The following is a 22,683-nucleotide window of genomic DNA, read 5'->3' as shown; positions in this document are numbered from 1 at the left end:
ATATTATTACGTCCATACAATTATGTAAATTATTTCAATTCACAGATTATTACACATATAAAATTATGCTAATGGTTACTTTGGAATAAAATCTTAATAATTATGGTCATTGAGAAATTAGTTCAAACATTATACTTTTACTAAACGGTTTTTTATACTTGCCGTAATTTTATCTAATCAATTAAAGAAATTAATGGTACACATATTACGGACATAATTAAAGAAAATTAAAACGTCCATAATTAAACGAAATGAAAATATACATTATTTTTTAATTATAATATATACTCCTTAATTACCATACTTATTCATAATACATGGACGTCATAATTAGCATAATATTAATCTATACTATATATAAAAACATAAGAATAGTAAATGCATATTTTAAATTTTAAACAATAGTAAAGGTAAATTAAAAATAGAATGAAAGTATTTCAATAATAATATTCTACATCATTAATTAAAAATAGAACAGAAATTAGGTAAAAATACCAGTGGATCTATTATTCTAATTGACTAATTAATTGAAAAAAAAAATCGACTAAAAATGAATCTGATGTTACTAATTGATTGAGTATATAAAAGGAAATGAATATTAATAATTGACTGTAAATAAAAAAAAAATATCCATAATTAACTAAAATGAAAAAGGAAATGGTCATATCATTGCAATTTAATTAAAAAAGGAAAACATTCTACATCATAAATAATAAAGGCATATTATAAACAATATTAAAGATAAATTAAAAAAGGAACGGAAATTAAAAATGAAACGGAAATATTTCAATAATAATATTCTACATCATCAATTAAAAACAGAACGAAAATTAGGTAAATATTACTACGTAATTCTTTTCATTTTTCCTAGATAAGGTTGCCTGATTTTAATTTACACATAACAATCGGCACTAATAATTAAAAAAAAAATAAAAAAATAGAAGAACTGCCGAAGACGTCTGTTTTTTTTTTAATTTTATTATTATTATTATTATTATTATTATTTAATTATTTTAATTAAAATTATTTAAAAAGTTTATTTTAAAATTAGTAACCACCATGTCATCACAATTGTAGGTAAACAGGTCAATTTGGACTCTTTTTTTTTAAAAAAAAAACATGTCAATTTGTACTTAATTGCATGAGTTTATATAGTTCAGGAATTCAATTGCATTCTTTTTTAGTTCGATGGCCTAATTGCAGTTTTGTGTGTAGTTCAGTGGTTTATTTGACCATTATTCCGAGAAAAATGATATTACTAATTGATTTAAAATATAAAAAGATCGTAATCTATATTCTATACTATATATAAAAGTAAAATCCTGCTATTTCATTCCCCGCCTAAACTTTTGTAGTCAATTAATGAAATATTTTATTGGTCAAATAATTAATAAAGCTTATTTGTTAAGAAAATGTAAAATACAAATTAACTAATATCTATAAATTGATAATATGTATACTCACGTATCAACACTATTAATAAAAGTAAAATCATTTATCGGGAAAAGAAAAAGATATTACTAATTGACTGAAAATTATTTAAAAACTTTAATAGTTAATTATACTTTCCTTTTGAAAACTCTAAGTTATTTAAACTTTAAAAAAATTAATTGAACATGGGTTGTTAGATTTTTATAATAATCAAAATTAATTCATTCAAATATGGAGGAGGAAGATAAAAATAAATGCAATATGGGGAAAATGAATATACTTAAAGTATAAAAGTATAATTACACATATATTAGTGTAATTGACTAATAATAATTGCCTAATAATTATTATGATAATTAAATTAAGCATTGGTCGTTGAATTTATTTTTATAATAATTACAATTAATTTATTTCTCATTTTCTCATATTTATTTTAGTAATAATATAATTATATAAGTCATAATATAATTATATAAGTCATATTACTTATAGATCTGTTTAAGATAATTTTAGACAAACAAGTCATATATTATTCAATTAATTGAGTAATATTTTTGTACTAATCTTATAATCAAATAAATGTACACGTTCAATATTAGAATTTTTTATAATTTCATCTTTATTTTTATTATCTCAATATATAATAAAAAAAATTTATCCACGCCCGGGTAATTGGACAATTATTTGTTCTAATTCAAAGGAAAACATCAGAAAACATAATTGATCAAATCAATTTCATCAATTGCGCTATATAATATTCGATGTTATAATACATATAATTGTATATTGATCCAAATATTCTTTAAATATTATAACAAATCCATTCCGTGCAACGCACGGGCGAAAATACTAGTAAATATATAATGTCATCTAACTATTAATTTAAATTTTTATATTAGTTGAGACATCAATTAAAATAATACAATCAGATCAATCTAATCAAGTCACACTTCCATCTCAAGAAAAATTGCTTGATTATCATCACAATTACCAAAAATAACTTTTCCTCACCAAATGAAGCAATTAAGCACTCAATTAGATCCACCCAAATTTCTAAGTAACCCAAATGGCCAAATCCCTTCTTCCTCAACCAAACCATTAAAAATAAATCTCACCATCACACCTTATCTCACTCTCATTCATCAACCAAAACCCACTCATTATTAACCCAAATCTCACCACAGTGACAACTTAACCTTCCACCACCAGCTGCAAAATCACAAACGTTTGACCAAGCAAAACGATACCAATGTAGATTTATTCTTAAACAATCCTAACAATCTCACAATCCAATATCAAGGGGTTCCCATACATTTGAAACGTAAAGAGATCTAAAATATCAATACAAAAAACGTTAACCTTGTAACTTGATATATTTATATAATAAAGCGCTTGTAGCTCAGTGGATAGATTGTCTGTTTCTTAAGTAGAAAGTCATAGGTTCGACCCTTATATGGTGCATTTTCTATTCTCTTCACCTAAAGTATTGTATAGGCTTTTTAATTACTTTAATTGGATTTGTTCTATGTGGTGCCTATAGCTTAGTGGATAGAGCCTTTGTTTCTTAAGGAAAAAGTCATAAGTTCAACACCTATGTGGTTCGCCATGCTTTAGATTCTGTTTGTAGTGGTGAAATCAACCTTTTTGTTTTCTTTCTATCCTAATTTTGGAAAATACATAATCATAAACAAAATATTTAACTTCTTCGTTATGTCCTTCCATTGCATTGTAAGAGTTCTCAAACATCAAAATCGAAAACCTTTCCACAATCTTGACTCAAGCATCAAACTTAAAAATTTTTAAGTAAAGGTGTACAAACTCCACAACTCAAAAAAAAAAAAAGAAAAAAAACTAATTCATAGGTCATATAATCATCAAATCATTACCCCAATTGGGTGTGGGCTTATGTGACTAAGATTGCATTAGGGATTGTATTCTCAAAGAGAATTATGAATTATACTACCATTACTACGCGTCATGATTTTATTAAAGAAAGAAAAGTAAAAAAATTATCTCCTATTAAGCACCTCACTGTAAATTCATACATGTTAGAAGGTCATACATTACTATATTATAAAATGATTTTTTTTAATATATAGTGCTCGTACTTTAATGCAAAGACTTGATGAGAATGCATAGGAAATTATAAATCACAACATAGGTTTAATTAAAATTTCTCAAATGTTATTTAAAACTCTATAAAAAAAAAGTCATGTACACGTAGAAGTTATTGTATAAGAGTGGGATTACAACTTTGATAAAATAGTCTTATTTATGTAAAAAAAAATGTAGTATAAGGGTGGCCAATATTAAAAAAAAAAAATTGAGTACAAATATTTAAATTAATACTAACTAAAATCAGATTATGCACCACGAATTATGAATTTATGATATATGATATATGATATATGTTTGATTATGCATTAATTACCTAATACTTTCATTCGGTTGAACGAAATCTTATTTGTACATGCAAGTTTATATAGCTAGTATGCAATCAATTATGTATTCTTAACTTATGAACTGTTTAGGGCTTATTTTAACAAACAATAAAATTTCATTTTTAGTCACACTACTATTGTGGTGTTATCCATCCTTAACTTTTACTTTGATCAAATCTAGTCATACTATTTTATTAATTTTTGTCATATTTGTTCCCTTATTACAATTTTATCAGTTAACTTTAATTTTTAGGAAAATTAGGTAATTTCTTAATTTTAATATTCTATTAATGCTTATAAATGACATAATAAACTCTAGAACATTAAAAAAAAAATCATAAAGAATGCCTCTCAAATTACGGAGTATTATATTACTTATGCATTGTTTATAAACATTTTTTTTAGCAATAGGAACATAATAATAAGATTGTAAAATTATCAAATTATTTTAATTTAATGAAAATTATAATACTTAACCCGTAGAAGATTAAATGTGACAATAACAATAAAATTGTAAGACTATGCGTTGTCAAATGAAAATTTGATGACTAAATATGACAATGTCACAATAGTTGTAGAATCAAAAGTGAAATTTGTAAGTATCATAAGCTAATTAATTTACTCTCTTTGCTTATTTTAGTAGGTGATGTTTTTTTTTGGCAAACTACTTCTATCATCCAGCTACTTCTATCATCCAGCTCCGCGCCCCTAGAGCTATTTGAGGATGTAAATCGTGAGTCGCACGAGCATCCTTTTACTCAATCCTCCCCTTTACTATGCGCATGCATACGGAGCCCAACTCACACCCTACTAAAACCTGGGAGCCCAACTCCAGAAATTGGGAAGCCCAACTGCAACAATGAACAGATACTATATTGTAAATGGCTGAATGGTATATAGTGGTTGATAATGGCCGAATAGTAAGTTATTTGAATAGTTCAGAGACCGAAGAGTAATCTCTCACCATTTGGATGACTAAGCAACCCTTTTTTTCATTCTAGTTATTTATATGGGAAGGAATGAAGAAGACTAGAGACTAGTTATTTATATGGGAAGGAATGAAGAAGACTACTAGAGATACAATCAAGTATCCTTGAGTAAAGCATGAAGTGATTGAGGATGCTCCTAAAAGTTGTTTTGTGCTACCAAGATTTTATAAATTCTAGGTACACCATATCAAGGTAGGTTTTCTACTTTTAGCTAAGACAAAAAGCAAAAGGAAAAAATGCCATGCTTTAAGGAGCTCAAAGTCATATAACAACTAAAATTCATACAAAAAAGGACAAACAATGCACTATCCGTTGGTCATTACATATTGGACAAAGACTCCCTGTTTGAATTTTGTTTCCCTCCAATGGACAAATCACAAATTCAAAAGAGCGAACAAAAAGTTTTCAAGTGCAATTTAGTATGCCAATGTGAGAGATAAACCGCTAAAGGCTTTCACGTCAATATCAAGAACACACAACTCAGACAAATTCAAAGATCAACACCAAGAAGCTAAGTCAACCAAATTGGAAGAAAACAACACAACTTTGTTCAACTGACCAGACCTCTACTTAGAGCCTTTGAGGAGTATATAGAGGAAGAGTAGCAAGTATTCAAACTTTTGAAAATCTATTGAGACTTGTGGCTCGCTTTGTGATCAAAGCACAAGTTTTCACCACTTTGTATTAGGGTGAAAATACATAGTGGAACTTCCTACATGTTCTAGGAGTAGAGTAAAGTAGACAATTGACGAACCACTATAAAAATCACTATCTCTCTTTACTTTACTGCATTTACTTTATTGCATTCACATATTACGCTAATTATTTGACAACAAAAAAGTGCACCTAAAATACAAAAAAAGGTTCGTTAACAACATTTAATCTGTTGTTTACTTACTAAACTCGCTTTTGACTTAGAATTTGAACATTACTCTAAGGAGTAGTCTGGAGGCCTTAATTTTCAAAGTCACTCAATTTCGAAAAGATTTAAAAACCCAACAAGTCTATCCCCCCCCCCCCCCCCCCCCCCNATATATATATATATATATATATATATATATATATATATATTAATTAATTAATTATATATAATATATATTTATATTTATATATTTATTAAAATTTTATTTAAAGATGTACCTAGTGATAAAAAAAAATACTAAAGATCAGATGAAGTCACCTATAAATTGTTAATTTGTTATGTTGGTATTTAATATTTAGATATTAGATTTTGGATTTGAGTTATGTGATCTTTCATGCATAGTTATTACGACGCCCCGTTAAGTCGCGACACCCCTTGACCGTCTTGTCGCTTAAGAAAATGTTAAAATTTGGGGGTCTTAAACCGAACCGAACACCGAACCGAATTAAATTCGAACCGAAATCGAACCGTTGCAATTGCATTTGTTTAATTTTAATGTGCTCAATGCTCATCCGGTTGACCCATTCTAACGAATCCGGATCCGGTTGACGACTTGACCCGTTTTATCGAATGTAAGTATTCATTTTCGATTTTAGTTCAAATAGTGTAACCCGCCCGATAAGCCCGACAACCCGAAGGTTAGGGTTAGGGCTAACCCGAATCCGAGATTAAAATAAGAATTAACCGGCAACCCGAATCCAATAAGCCCGACAACCCGACAGGACTAGCCCGAATCCGATAGGGTTGGCCCGATTGACATCCCTAGTCAAAACCCTTTGAGACCATTACTCCTTACCAACAGCCCCCGTAAGTAAGAACTTTTAGAGAAATTAGATTTCACTATTTTAAATCCAATAAGGCAGCAAACGACATATGTAATGTAGCATCATAACCACAATGCAACTTCCAGCAGAACAAGCAATAGTGAGAATCAAAAGATTCAGAATTCAAGTGTAGCATTGTTGTCACAAAACGAATTTTGGTAATGGTGATAAAATCAATGGCGTCAAGGTATTGGTTAAAGACTTCAAATTAGAGTGAGTGCAAGAATTAGAGGTTGGTAGCGCTCTCTCCAACTTCCATGACAATGCAAGAAAAATAAATTACATAATAAATCTAAGATAGAAAAATGACACTTTTCACTAATTAATATCATATAGATAAATATTTGTAAATTAAATAAATAATTGTTTTAGATTATTTGTGCCGATTGAATCAATTTTCAAGAAATCATGATAAAGAAGAACATGAAAATGAAGACAACAATGAGGATGAAGCTTAAGGAAGAGGAGTTGGCCGTGTGAGAAAAACTTTTAGGAATAATTTTGCTATTTAAAAATTAATTACAGTTAATTGTTAGAGAAAATTATTACCTATTGAAACACAAGAGTCAATACTGTCCCTGAAGTTCAAACCACTTTTCATTTCAAAGAGTCACTTTATGTCACTTGACCACAAGGTAGTGTTAATAAACTAAAACAACCCGCTATTTATTAAACACATATTTTAACATAATTAATTCATTCAATTAAATTTGATCAAATCAATTAAAAAATAATTTGCCATTATTCCCAAACGAAGAGAGAATATTAAAACAAAGGACAGGTCAGAGGCAAAAAGAAAACACTAAAACAGAGACATCAAAGGACAATATTAGCCCTAGAAATTGACTCCTCATCTAAATTCCCAGAGGAGCCTCCAAGGGTAACTGAGTACTTTCATCGAACAAGTTGCACTGGCACAGTGGCCAATACGGCCGCAGACAATCCCCCACTTCTCTTTCTTCACTGATTCTCCCTCGACTCCATTTTCGACTTTCTTTCTGCAAATCCCAAAGCTAAGGAATTACCTTTCTCTCTTTCGCTAATCGAAAGCCAGTCTCATCCTGCCAACAAAAGAAACCCACTCAAAAAGTGAGGAAAATTTCTGTTGTGTATTCTATAATCGCATTGATCTCATAACAGTTCAAAATAATAAAAAAATTCCTTAATTTTGGAAATTTTCTTACTTTTTATTCCAATCTGCAGGCTGTAGAGATGCAGAGATTGAAATCAATGCCTTGATGAATTCGAATTTTCATTGTTGATAAATGCAACGGTGTAGATCTGTGGCCTCTTGGTTTTCCCGCTTAACTTAATTGTATGGGGTCAGTATTTCGATGCTATCTCTGTTTTGTACACATTTGAGCTTCTTTGAGTAGGAAAGGTTATATTTTTCTTCAATCGCTATTTGAAATTTATCTAATTCACTAGTTTTATACGCCCATTGCGCGGATTGGTTAATGCCCAATGTCTAGTTTTATACGCGCATTGCGCGAATGGGTTAATGCCCAATGTTAATATTTAAATAAATATTTGAAAGTATATCCATGCAAGATTGTATAGGAGAAGTTTAAATATAATAAAGAATCTTTGAATGAGATAAAATAAAGACAGTATAACTAATGAAATTATTTCTCTTATTTAATTTAATTTTTTGATAATGAATAATTTGTTCAAATAAAGGTATTGTAGACACATAATTCTAAATTAAAGAAATACATATGTATCATTTTTTGTTGTAGCTACTAATTTATTTAATTTAATAAGAGTAAAATAGAGTGAGAAACTTAATTATGTCAAATTTGATTGAGATGAGGTTCGAACATAAGACCTTTCTTATAGAAACTAATGGGTAAGTTAAAAGTTAACGGAATATTAACGGAGAAGAGAATATTTAACGGAAAACTTAACGGATAATCATAAAAGTAAGGTTAAATTAGGTAATCTCTATTAATAATATTAATCTGAATTATCTTAACCATCTATTTGATTAAATAATTCATCTGAACCATCCATTTGATTAAATAATTTGACCGCCATTTTTTCTACCCATTTTAGGCCTAACTCTCTTTGGCTCTTATTAGTATAGTAGATATTTGACCCGGCAATGAAAAATGAAATCTTTAACAGGAATTAGAGAAATTGCAACATCAATATAGGTTAATGAATAAATTAATATATTTTTGGAATCATTTTCTTCGGTTTTTTTTTTTCCTGTAATTTAATTGAGGAATGAGGATTATTGCTTTTTTGTCTGCTTTCTTGGAATCTTGGAGTTTGCTTCTAGGCTAAGCAAGAATGTCATATATAATGGAAACACTGCCATTTTCTATATAGGCTTTTTCTTTCATGATTTCTTTGCTATGTAGAGGATTTTGATGCCTGAGTGTCATATTCTACAAGGAATTGATCCTTTTTAGGTTTAGCATCCAGAGATTCACTTTTAGCAATGTACAATAGTTGTTTTACTTAATGATTCTGTTGGAGGCATGTTTTGAGAGGTATGAGCAAGGTTATAAAGATGGCTGGACAACCTCAATTAGGTCCAGTTTAGAAAAACAATTTACATTTTGAACTTTTTGATAAGTGCTTCTACTAAGCTCTAAAGAGCTAACAAGGGTTTTCCTTTAACTAACCTTTGCTGTGAAGCCTCAAGCAATTAAAACTACTGACGACAGAGCAGAGTATTGCACTATATCTATTAAGAAGAAAGTACAGGATACTACCTAAATGATGTAATAGTTGTCAAATGGAAGCCTTTAAGCAAACCATAAGGAAACAGAAGTTCACATTAATTTTTTATTTTATTTTTATAATTTTTATGGTAAATGTGGTGGACAGGGGAGGGATCTAGGTGAAATACTGAAATTATCCCTTCACTTTATTTTTCATTTGAGGACTAGAACTTGAAAGCTAACTCAGTAATTTATAAACATTTAGCGTCATTTCTTGTGATCAGAAAACATGGAACCATTATTCTTGTTTGTTTGATTGAGAATGAAATGAATTGATCTTTAAACATGTTCTCATCATTGGCAAATCAGATTCTACATAAATACTTTTCTTGGGCAGCTAGTAGGAGTGATTTTGGCTTGCCATAAGGTTCTTATGGAGAAATGCTTCAAATGAGCCATTGCTTTTGGGTGTTGCAGGCACCCTTTGCCGTCTATTCTTTTCATTATGTTGTCTTGTGTAGTACTGTGCTGTATCAGACCTGATACATGGTAGTGGTTTTACAGAGTTTAATTGCTAGAGCTCTGTAGCAAGAGTAATGATTTAAGCAAGAGTAGGCAGAGGGTCTACTGTAGTGACTACTAGAGTAATGTCAAAAGGTATGGTAATTGGTATTGCAACCTTTCTGAATGAGCCTTCTTCTAAACCCCCATGATGTGGTGAATGTTAGATGTTAGGAGAAGCAATGAGTGGAGATTCTACTACAGAGAGCTAGATGAGGGGAGACCTTCTTGTCTAGTTCAGAGGGCAGGGATACCCAATCCTACTATAGTACTATCATTGCAATTTTTCTTGGTCCAATTTGATTTTTAAAAATCTTTTCTAGTATGTTGAGAGACTCTCCATCTCTTGGGTAGATAATTGATCATCTTTCATTTGTATGCTGACTTATTTTTATAATAAGTCAAGAATGATAATCTAATTGGAGCTGGAGGAGTGAAAGTCTCTAGATTGTTAGGAGAGTGAAAACCGAGGATTGCTTGGTAATTAAGCAAACAATCTGTTGTGTAGGTTCCAATGCACCAACACCAAGTAACTTTAGACAACTCATCAAAAGAGTTACTCTCTCCTTGCCAAACAGATCATTTAAAGAAAAGTGAGGGGAAAAGTAGTTAAGTACATATCTTTCCCTTTTTTCCCTTAAAAAATAGATAACTTTAAGTTTTTGACTTTTTAACTTTTATTAGAAGGGTAATGTAGAAAAGTAGAATTATGTGTAGTGTTTATTTGAGGAAATTGAATAACATTTTGAACCATACTAAATTACTAAAAAGGAAATATAGACAATCTCTTTGGGATTGATGGAGCATCCAAGACTGTTAGATTGAGCACGAAGTGTACATAGCTGTAATCAACTCCAAGAGTGGTTCGTATTCTTTTCAACATTTCTACTTCTTTGCCTCCTTTTCGAAGGTCGTCTTAGTCCTTGAATCATGCCATTTTCCACTACTTTGCTTTGACATAAGAATGTTCCAAAAGATCATTTTCATCCTTCTTTACTTGTGGATAAGTTCTCAAAAATTTCCACACTTCTTTCTTTCTTTCTTTACCCTAAGCTTAGTGTAATGAACAATTACAGATCATCACCCTCTACTCATTAGTTTCCTGCATTACATTCTGAAAAGTTATCATTCTGATGCATTTTGGGGGAGGTCTTACCACAGAAGAAAGCCAGTAGGATCCTAAAGAATTGCCAAAGAAGACCAAGTTGCTGCTTCACATTGATTTTGGAATAAGTTATTTTTGTTTTGAATGCAGTAATGGAGAGGGAAGCAGAATTTTATAGCAGAAAGTTCTAAGGGAGAAAAGGAACTCATAAAATCCTTATTTTCTTTGAAAGTTCAAAGTGTTATACTCCATCCTCTGTTTTTTTTTTTTTTTTTTTTTTTTTTTTGTTTACTGCTACCAAGATAGGTCCTAGAAGAGAAACTTCTTCCTCCAAACATTCAGCTTCTATTGTCCGACGACCCGTGACACATTCTCAGTCTGAGCCCATAACACATTGTTAGTCCTTAATATCCTATTTATGCACCTCCAACACCTCACTTGGTTCAACTGCTACAGCTAGGGAATCTTTCTAATTTAGTTCTTCCTTGCTAGGAGAAAACCTCTTAGAGCTTTCAAACAAGATTTGACTAGCACCTTTTTGAAAAGGTGCTTCGAATTTATTTATTTATTTATTCATTTATTTAATTTGGTTTAGTAAGAAATGAAGAAAGTCCACTAGTATGGTGTCAAGCAAATTCTCAGTATTGCTAGGTGCAAAGCACAACAAATGAAATAATTATAGTAGTACACTGGGATTAATGGTAGGAGTGGTCCCAATTTCTGTAGCTTCAAGTTGGTCTTATAGCTTAGTGGTGAGCTGCACCCCTTTCTTGGTTGGCTCAGATAAGATGTATGAGTTTGTCTTAGAAGTACAATATGTTACTCCTTCCCTTCCAAAATGGATGCATGGCATAAATAATTAGACTTGATTTTAGCTATTTATAAATTTATTTTTTGTAATATTTAATTTTGGTCAAGTGAATAAAATTTATATTTTTTAAAACCAGATTAAAAGTTCTAATAAACACAAAAAATCAAATTTGAAAATTATTAGAAATTGTTATAGAAAATAAGCGGAAAAGGTAGAATTGGTTTGGCCAATGAATAGTGGGGCATACAAAATGGGACAAAGGGAGTGTAATTAATAGTTAAATTATTAATTATTTTATGATCTACCATCACAAATATTCTGGATAAGTAATAGCATAGGTCCATCATGTGATGGACATGGACTTCTTCTCCCCTGTTAGAAATTGAAGTCATTCAAATAGTGTGTTTTATTTATTTAATATATTATGTTTGATTGTATATTTGTATGCTATGATGAGAACTTTTGTCTCTACTAATCATTTCTATTGCTATTAACCTGATATGCAACCAAGCAGAGGCTGTTTTGGATGTTGTACAAAACCACCGACTGTAATATCAGTGCAAGATCGATCCAAAGGCCTGAAAATTCAAGGTCAGCAAGTGAGGAAAAAGAGTTTGAGAGAAGACTTTTGGAGCAGTAGTGCCTGTGAGATGGATAATAGTGCATTTCCATCCCATAGAAGTGCCTCATCAATTAGCACCTCAAACCACGCCTTTGATCCTATCTGTCGCACTGGCACCACAAACAACCATTCAGAATTTGTAAATAATGGCAAGTGCAATTTTATTTCAATTTCCTTTTGATATAAAATATTGGGAAGCACTTATTGGCTGAATAACTCTTTTAAAACATTTTAGCAAGTTAATGTGAAGCGGTGATTTTTTGGCTCAATCACATTTGAGCATTTTCCAAGTACAAGTAATAGTATCTGTTTTATTGGATTGCATTTGAGCAAATTTTATCTTATTGGTTCTTGAAGCTGAAGTGTATAATTGAACTCAAGGCCATTCTTGAATTTTGACAAACTGAGGATCCAAGTTTCTTCAATGAAATGTCCAACCACTTATCTTCTGCTTTTTGGGGTTCACTATCAAATTTTACTGATGTTCACAAGCTACATGTCAAAGATTTTATATAACAGTTATTTATTGTTTATTTTTGAGGGGGACAGACAGAGGTTCTTGCTCTGTTGGGTTTTGAAGTTCATGATTGAACTAATAATTGTGTTGGATCAGGTTTTATTGTTTGGAATCAAATAAGGCAGCAGTGGATTGGGATTAGGGAATCTCAGAATCGTGTACCTGTTGAAAGGCCCAAATTAAGGTTAGTAGTTTTTTGTTTTTTTCTTCATTGAACACTGATATAATTTCTTTTCTTTCTCAAAGGAATATAATGGTCGGAGAGTGGAACTTGCAGTTTCATAAAAAATAATCTAACAGCTCATGAACAATATATGAAACAAAAATTAATGCTGTTTATCTTCTGTCCATTTGCTCATCCTTGTCCTTGACTCTGCCAAAAAACACCCATCTCTCAACGACCCCGATACCCTAAAACACACCACAGCACACTGGTCATCAGATTTCCAATAGTTAAGTGGTATGGCTAATTGGCTATATGATGAAGGGTTCCTTATGTTACATCATATATGTAGTTGTGGAAATGATGGAAAATTGATGGAGATGGTGATACTGTCCCATGGCTATTGGAAAGGTCAACAAAGACCAAGAGAGCGGTGACGGGGTGGGATATATGAAGCACGTCATGTGGAGAATTAGACTTTATGGGTCAAATATTTTACTCACTAGGAACTAAGCCTTAAACGCCACAATTCCATTCTCCTTTTAGTTTCTTGTAGGTGTAGATTGGTTTTTATGACATGGCAGAGTATGGAGAGTAAGGGTCTGGATAGGATCCGCTTGCATTATGGTGGTGTTTGGTAAGGATTATTAATCCAGTTGTTGGGAATATAGATCAAATAATATAACTTTTTACATGTTTGACAAAGATCATGGATTATACACGGTACTTACTAGTTTATTTCAGCTAATAATCTATAAACAACTTGGAGTTGACTACTATTATGCAGACTATGTTCATATGATATCTGCTCATCAACTCTCTTAATTGGCAGATCTTATCCCAGCCATTTGTTTGCATTATCGAATGTGGATTGTACAACACATTTTGCTTATTTAAACAATAATTCTTACTCAAGCGCACCTGCCCAATCATTTACTTGCACAATAGATTTCACAATATCTTTTGATAATAGCGCCCCAACCATTGTGCATTGCAGTTTCGAGGCAACCTATGAGAACTTGCTCGGAACAAACAAGCGATTCCCTAGGCCAATACCTCTATCGGTGAGTCATATCTGCATTCCAACACTTTACTATTTATCACCTCTTTGATTGGCACTGATCAGGCTGTCTGATGCTTCAATTGGCAGGAAATGGTAGATTTTCTCGTTGATGTGTGGGAACAGGAGGGGCTGTATGATTGAACTGCTATATTTACGCGCTAAATACTTTCAATGACAGATTCATGCTTGTAACTTTGTAAAATTCTTATTAGACAAAGAGAGCTTTAATTCCGTTCTGTTTCGCAGAATTTGAGTTTATGGTGGTCCCAGGAACTGTATGTAATCAAGGACAGCAGGCTAGCTATGAACTCTTTGTTTCCTTTAATCTTTATATTTGATGTGTGGTCCTTCAAGGTGAATATGGGAATTCAAGAAACCAATATTTTTTTTTGCAGAATCCTAGTATCATTGGTCCTTCAAGGATTACTTAAGTGGAATGGTTTTTATGTTCTTTGGATATTTAAATACGTATTGGATACTTAAAAGTCTTGATATAAAATGTTGTTCACTCTAGCCTTTCCAGTAAACTAGGTTACTCTGTCTGTTTCTAGAAATGCTGTATGGAGAACTGACAAAAATCTGAAATGTTGTAGAATTGAATTTGACAAACAACATAATGTGGGTGTCAATAGATTTCTAGGATCTGAGTTGACCATGTGGTGAAATGTGATATCAAATAGTATTTTCTGCCTTGATTTTATTTTCTTTGTAATTCAAATATGCAATTTTACTTTGAACTATAACATATTGCATGAAGAAACTACTCCGTTAATGTTAGGAACCTCGAGCTGTTGATTTTGATGATACCAACTACCCGAGGAGACCCCCAACTTTTCTTTCTGTCTTTTAGAATAGGGTTCTCGGTGTAATGTCTCGGTTCTAGGTGTTAACCGAATTATGTTATTAGCTTTTCATTCAAACCAAAGCTTTAAAGATCAGAAGACCGAAGAGTTGAAGAGAACCGAAGAAGTGAAGACCGAAAAGTTGAAGAGAAGCGAAGACAGAAGACTGAAGATTAAGGCCGAAGAATGGAAGGGCCAAGCTNAACGGCTAGAAAGTACTGACATTCTGAAAAAGGACAAAACCTTACCCATTGGATATTACACACTAGACAATAGGTTTGAATTTCACATTCCCTCCAACGGATCTGAAATTCCACCTATAAATACCCTTGTCCCATCTCACTTTGACAATGTTGAAAAAACGAAATATTGTCTAGCAAGTAAACTGCTCTCAGTGTGATAAAATATTCAAAAGCATACAAGTGATATTTAGCTAAAAGAAGTTCTTGTGTGATTAAAAATCTCATCAAGGAAACTAATCACAAGAATTTCAAGTTGGAGAAACATCACAACCTTTCAACCATCTCTACAAGTGAAGTAGAAAGAGGCGGAGTAAACTTGGGAGAAGTTGAAAAACCTACATCAACGTGGCTGCCGGGCTGAGTGATCAAAAGAGCACGTTGTAACGGAGTTTGTACTATTAAGGGGAATATAGTGCAAACCTTCACGAGTTGTGAAGAAGAGTGGAGTAGGCTTAGTTAACAGCCGAACCACTATAAAAATCTCTCTCTCTCTCTTTTATTTCATTTACGTATTGCATTGCATATCCCACTCAAACGTAATACCTTTTATGAGAAAATCCTAAGTGCAAAGTAAAACCAAAATTTGATATAATCTTTCCGCTGCGATATAACTCTTTTGAAAAAGTTTTCAAAAACCCCTTCTGAGTCTATTCAACCCCCCCCCCTTCTAGACTCACACCGTCATCACCGGGACCAACAAGTGGTATCAGAGCTCGTTACCTTGAACGGTGAACACTCTGTGTATATGATGTTGTGTGTATGGGGTGAGTGGATGTGAAGGGTGTTAAAACGAAGAGTCAAGACTCCCCGAGTGTCGTGTCTCTCAAGGATGGCGAATGCGAACCGAATATGTGTGGCATTTAGGAAGTTGAAAGGTTAGAGTTACAAGAATCAAAGGTGGAGGTTTTGTTCATGGTGGTTTGAAAGTAAAAAGGGATAGAAAATACAAAAGGTAAAAGGAAAGGGGTGCATGCCAAAGTTAAGCCAAAGGATTGATTATCGTAGGTAGCTTGGAATTGGGTTTCGGGATTGATCTAGGGAGTCACGGTATTAGTATTGAGTGGCGTCACACTCAAACTCTCAATCCTCATTCGGTTGAGGCATTTTATCGAACACCTTGCTTACCACTCCTCTCGGATCTCGTCCTTTCGGACTAAGAGCGGAGATATAGATGAGTTGGGCTCGTGAGAGGCCGCTATCGCGCACTTTCTCACTTCCACTCGGTTCACTAACTATCCCGGCCGGAAATCGAAGTAAAGATTGAACAACATCATCCATACAAACATCAATCATACTCCCACAATACTCAAGATCATAAGATAAAATATAAGCATCAATCCATAGATTAACAAGGGCACACACACCAAACTACTCTACTCTAACATGATAAACATTANAACGGCTAGAAAGTACTGACATTCTGAAAAAGGACAAAACCTTACCCATTGGATATTACACACTAGACAATAGGTTTGAATTTCACATTCCCTCCAACGGATCTGAAATTCCACCTATAAATACCCTTGTCCCATCTCACTTTGACAATGTTGAAAAAACGAAATATTGTCTAGCAAGTAAACTGCTCTCAGTGTGATAAAATATTCAAAAGCATACAAGTGATATTTAGCTAAAAGAAGTTCTTGTGTGATTAAAAATCTCATCAAGGAAACTAATCACAAGAATTTCAAGTTGGAGAAACATCACAACCTTTCAACCATCTCTACAAGTGAAGTAGAAAGAGGCGGAGTAAACTTGGGAGAAGTTGAAAAACCTACATCAACGTGGCTGCCGGGCTGAGTGATCAAAAGAGCACGTTGTAACGGAGTTTGTACTATTAAGGGGAATATAGTGCAAACCTTCACGAGTTGTGAAGAAGAGTGGAGTAGGCTTAGTTAACAGCCGAACCACTATAAAAATCTCTCTCTCTCTCTTTTATTTCATTTACGTATTGCATTGCATATCCCACTCAAACGTAATACCTTTTATGAGAAAATCCTAAGTGCAAAGTAAAACCAAAATTTGATATAATCTTTCCGCTGCGATATAACTCTTTTGAAAAAGTTTTCAAAAACCCCTTCTGAGTCTATTCAACCCCCCCCCCTTCTAGACTCACACCGTCATCACCGGGACCAACAAGTGGTATCAGAGCTCGTTACCTTGAACGGTGAACACTCTGTGTATATGATGTTGTGTGTATGGGGTGAGTGGATGTGAAGGGTGTTAAAACGAAGAGTCAAGACTCCCCGAGTGTCGTGTCTCTCAAGGATGGCGAATGCGAACCGAATATGTGTGGCATTTAGGAAGTTGAAAGGTTAGAGTTACAAGAATCAAAGGTGGAGGTTTTGTTCATGGTGGTTTGAAAGTAAAAAGGGATAGAAAATACAAAAGGTAAAAGGAAAGGGGTGCATGCCAAAGTTAAGCCAAAGGATTGATTATCGTAGGTAGCTTGGAATTGGGTTTCGGGATTGATCTAGGGAGTCACGGTATTAGTATTGAGTGGCGTCACACTCAAACTCTCAATCCTCATTCGGTTGAGGCATTTTATCGAACACCTTGCTTACCACTCCTCTCGGATCTCGTCCTTTCGGACTAAGAGCGGAGATATAGATGAGTTGGGCTCGTGAGAGGCCGCTATCGCGCACTTTCTCACTTCCACTCGGTTCACTAACTATCCCGGCCGGAAATCGAAGTAAAGATTGAACAACATCATCCATACAAACATCAATCATACTCCCACAATACTCAAGATCATAAGATAAAATATAAGCATCAATCCATAGATTAACAAGGGCACACACACCAAACTACTCTACTCTAACATGATAAACATTAATAACAAAGCAAGAAACAAAGCAAGAAAGTAAAAGAGCAAACTTTATAAATAAAGAAGAGTTTTACTTAAGGAAAGCTTTGAATCTACATGATCTTCATCTTCTACACTAAGCTAAACTAATCTAAGGAGGAGTGTTTGTCTTCCTCCCCAAAGGGGAAGAAAGAAAACTAAGATCTAGAATTATTGGGTGCCTCCTCCTCTACCTACTTTCCTACTTGCCTCAAAGGTCTGAAATAATGAGCCTTATATAAGGGGGAACAAAATAGGGGCAAGATGGACATTTTTCCCGCAGTACATTTTAGGGCTGATTCAGGGGTCTCGACGCGTCGAACCCTGAAGAATCTTTTTCCGCGATCTTCCACATGCGTGGTGGAGGGCGTGGGGAGCTACTGGAATGTTTCCACGCCCCTCCACACGCGTGTGAGGCTGCGTGGGAGGCTCCTGCTTCATGACTTCTTCATTTTCTGCTCAGTTTCGGCTTTAAGTCCTCCTTTTGGCTGTAGAATACCTTAAAAACATCTTTCATGCTCTTGTTAGCGGTTTTGGTCACATCTGAGTCTAAATGCATGAAATCCTTATGAAATGGGTAATAAACCATACAATTCTAGTCCTTAAATGACCCTTAAAATGGGATATTCTTGGTGCTTATTAGTATACTGCCTGGTGATCCTCTTTGAAAAATCATCAAACTCTTTTCACACTTTGCACTATGTCTAAAATGGAACATAATAGGCATTTTCTCATGTTTAACTTAGACAAATTTGACGACTGGAAGGTTCGCATGCAGGCTCATCTGTCAGGTATCCATGACGAGATGTGGGACGTGATTATTGATGGACCTATCAAGATCCTTCAAGTAAACCCCAACCGAATACCTACTGATCCAACTTCACCAGAGATGATACCGAAGGATAAATCCTTGCTGACCACCGAAGAAAGAACTCGTGTAAATCTTGACAACATCGCTATGGATATACTTTACAAATCTCTGGATGAATCGCTATTTCCAAGAGTGAGAAAATGCAAGTCAGCTAAGGAAATCTGGGATGTACTTATGCAAATAGGTGATGGAGACGAGCAAGAGAAGGATAACAAGTTAACGATCGCCATGAAGAAGTTTGAAGATTTCAAACTTGGTCCAGAAGAATCTATAATCGACATGAAAGCTCGTTTTATGAAATTGCTAATGGATATCAATGACCTTGATGAGAAAAAGCTCTCACAAAAGGAGATAAACTTGAAAATTCTCTGAGGACTACCCAAGAGCTGGGAAATGAAGGTGGTAGCTATGCGTGATCATCGAGATCTCAAAACAACGAGCACTACCCAAATATTCAGTGATCTGAAAGCTTATGAATTCGAGAAGGAAGCATTGAATGATGAAGAACCCGAGACAAGGAACATAGCCTTAGTCGCGAATCAACAACCTTCATCATCAATAGCAAGGTCGAATCCTAATCCCTCATCTGATTTGTTTACTGATGATCAGTTTGCTTTGTTTATGAGAAAATTCAAAAGGTTCATGCGAAAGAATCAATCCTATGATAACTCGGACAAGACAAGAAGAACGAAGTACCGAAGCAATGACAAAGCAAGTGGATCCAGAACACATGAGAAAGATGAAGTACAGATGCTATGCTACAACTGCCGAAAACCAGGACACTTCAAGGCTGAATGTCCTTATCCCATTGTCAAAAAGCATCAGGACGAGCACAACTACAAGAAGAATTCGGGAAACTACAATAACCCGAAGAGTACATCCAATGATGCTGATGAGCAGCCAAACAAGAATCAGAAGAATGACAGGCGAAGAAAGGCTCTAGCTGTAGAAGAGAAGTCAGGAGAAAAGAACGATGAGTCATGCACGTCTAGCTCCAGCTCAGAGAGTGACAGTTCGGAAGACGAGAAGGGGCTGCTATGTCTTTTCAGTCAAGAGGATTCGGGTGAAGAGCTATGCCTCATGGCAGATGAAGAAGAGGTAACTTCACAAAACCACTCATCCAATTATAGTTCCGAATCCATATATCATGAAAACCCTAGGGAAGCATTCGAAAGAATGATGAAGAGTTTTAATGATATTGAAGATTCACACTTCAAACTTAAAGAAGAGAATGCTATGCTATTGGCAGAAAGACAAGATCTCGAGGACTTAAGGTCCAAAAGTGTTGAGATGCTTGAATCTATAAGCCAGCTTGAGAAGCAAGTTCATCTTCTTAAGGAAGAGTGTAAAGCAAAGGATGATAGAGAGCAAAACTTGCGTGCGGTAATTGCGACATTTACAAATTCATCCAGATTAATGGATCGAATGGTAGATGATCAAAGACCATCCGGGAGTAGAACCGGACTTGGTTACAACTCCAGCTCTCATCAACATGTTCTCCTAACACGACCAACTGACCCTTTTACCAGTGGAGGTTTAAGTTATGTTTTTGTCCAAGGACAAACCGAAAATCTTGAGCCAGTGATTAACGCTGAAAATGGAACAGAACCACAATCAACGAGCCAATCTAATGATTCGGCTGAAACACGAATTGTGGAACCTACGAGAGGAAATTCCCTACATGGTAACCCGAGAAGTCATCAGACTCCTCGGTACAGACCTCGCAAGCAAAATCATCATGGTTTCGTTGCAAATGGTCAACCACATGGGAATAACCAATACAAAGGGAAATTCCAAGGCAATAAGAGGCAACACTATTCACAGAGGCAACGCAAAGGTAGACCTCAGGGAAGACCGAACTCTTACCCGAATAGTGTCAAGAATTTCAAAAAGTTTCCTAGCAAGCATAAGGGCGGAGATGGTAGACTATATCCAAGTGATGAGGACTGGTTCATGGACTATGAACCAATGACAAGGGCAAAATTTTTGCTCACACATAGACATAAGCAGACCTCATACACTAGGATAAACTCGAATAAACAAACACCTCCTCTTCAAAAGGTTTATTCACCAAAGTCACCTCAAGCTTATTATGCTATTCCTTATGATTATCGTGCGTTTAATGGGTATCGTGGACCAAGGATGAACCTCACAAGTTCTAGGTATGCATGGATGCCCAAGCTCATCGCTAACCGTCAAGGACCTAAGAAAGTATGGGTACCTAAAAGTACCTAATCTTTGAATGCAGGGAAACAGGACCATCTGGTACGTGGACAGTGGATGCTCAAGACACATGACAGGTGATAAATCAGAATTGAGCAACTTTAAAGCAAAGAATGGTCCTAAAGTAGTCTTCGGTGGAAACTCTAGTGGACGAACCATGGGCACCGAAGATGTTTTGAAAAATGGCTTAGTTATTCAAGAAGTCTCTTATGTCGAAGGATTAAAGTTTAATCTTCTGAGCACAAGTCAGTTTTGCGACAAAGGATATAAAGTTGAATTCTCAAGAGATCAATGCCAAGTTATCTCAGAAACAAGTCATGAAGTTGTACTGACAGCCAAACGGAGAAAGAATATGTATGTAGTCACATGGGAAACAGTGAAACCGAATACTTGCCTGATAGCCAAAAGCAAGAGAGACATAAGCTGGGAATGGCATCACAAACTCAATCATCTCAACTTCAAAGCCATCAACAAGCTTGCAAGAAAGGAATTGGTGTAACACCCCGGACCTACCTTCCCGTACATCCGAGGCATTACCGCCACACCTAGAGAGAGAGTTCTATCATTCCGCGATAAACCTCACTCTAGGTGCACAGGCTAAAGGAACTATTCTTATCACAATAATCACTCAACAGGTACTTAACACTTTCATACATAGCAACTGGTGAAGCTTCATTAAGCAAAGTATATAATGTTGCAAAAATACATACATAAGATTGACCCACGGGCCAAAATACCAACAAGGTTCCACCTAGACGCAACTGGTCATACCTAGCCATCACCGAGGCTACAAAAAAATATATGTACACCAAAAATTTCCCAAAGACTCCCAAAGATCCAACGTCTAGTCAAGCCTGCGGTACACGGGGCCAGTGAACTCTCCCCAGACCAGGTGCCACTCCCCCTCATACCAGGTAATATGGTCCAAAAACCGAGAAGTGGTTATGACCATCGACCACTCCTCCCAAACATCCCGAGGGCTAGGGTCCCAAGGGTAGGGGTAGTGCACAATGAACTCCAGGGGATCGCTACCATCTAACGGCTCTATGGGGTAAAAGCCGTAAGCAGCCTGGACCTCGTCCATAACCGGGCAAGAGACAAAAGGAGCCGACGGAGCCATAGGAGTATCTGGGTTGGTGGGAGCCTCGGGAGCATAACCAGGTGCGTATGGGTCTTCTCCCTCCATCATCTGTATGTAATCATCATAATCCATGCCCTGACACACATACTCCGGTGAACTTTCGGAGTTCACCGGGCTGCAAGAACTGACACTAGACGGCATCTGATAAGAACACAGTGAAGTGTAGTTAGCACAACGGCTAAGTAAGGATATCCATGGGTTATTCAAACTAAATAAAGGTTTTGTAAAAATTGTTACATAGAAACCCTATACCTTACTCATCTGCAAGATTCTACCTGCAACAGTTATAAATAGCAACTTGCATAGATTATGAGCACAATTCCATAACGTCTCATAACATTTTCCCTCTTGACAGGGTCATTTGATATTCATTTACATACTCAACAATATATTGCTAAACA

General features: G+C 34.7%; 2 protein-coding genes across 2 annotated transcripts; both read left to right on the top strand.

The window, feature by feature from the left end:
• Nucleotides 1-7,561: 7,561 nt before the first annotated feature.
• Nucleotides 7,562-14,518, top strand: LOC116020847. Its single transcript, XM_031261403.1, has 6 exons — nt 7,562-7,696; nt 7,811-7,929; nt 12,271-12,527; nt 12,992-13,079; nt 14,056-14,122; nt 14,209-14,518. The coding sequence occupies exons 2-6, from the start codon at nt 7,925-7,927 to the stop codon at nt 14,260-14,262; spliced, it is 471 nt and encodes a 156-aa protein (XP_031117263.1). The 5' UTR covers nt 7,562-7,696; nt 7,811-7,924; the 3' UTR covers nt 14,263-14,518.
• Nucleotides 14,519-18,756: 4,238 nt separating this feature from the next.
• Nucleotides 18,757-19,290, top strand: LOC116010177. The gene has a single exon (XM_031249461.1). The coding sequence runs from the start codon at nt 18,757-18,759 to the stop codon at nt 19,288-19,290; it is 534 nt and encodes a 177-aa protein (XP_031105321.1).
• Nucleotides 19,291-22,683: the final 3,393 nt, after the last annotated feature.

This window comes from Ipomoea triloba, chromosome 1 (assembly GCF_003576645.1).
Source record: "Ipomoea triloba cultivar NCNSP0323 chromosome 1, ASM357664v1".
NCBI lineage: Eukaryota > Viridiplantae > Streptophyta > Magnoliopsida > Solanales > Convolvulaceae > Ipomoea > Ipomoea triloba.
The sequence above is the reverse complement of the archived record's forward strand: the minus strand, read 5'-3'. Positions and strand labels throughout refer to the sequence as shown.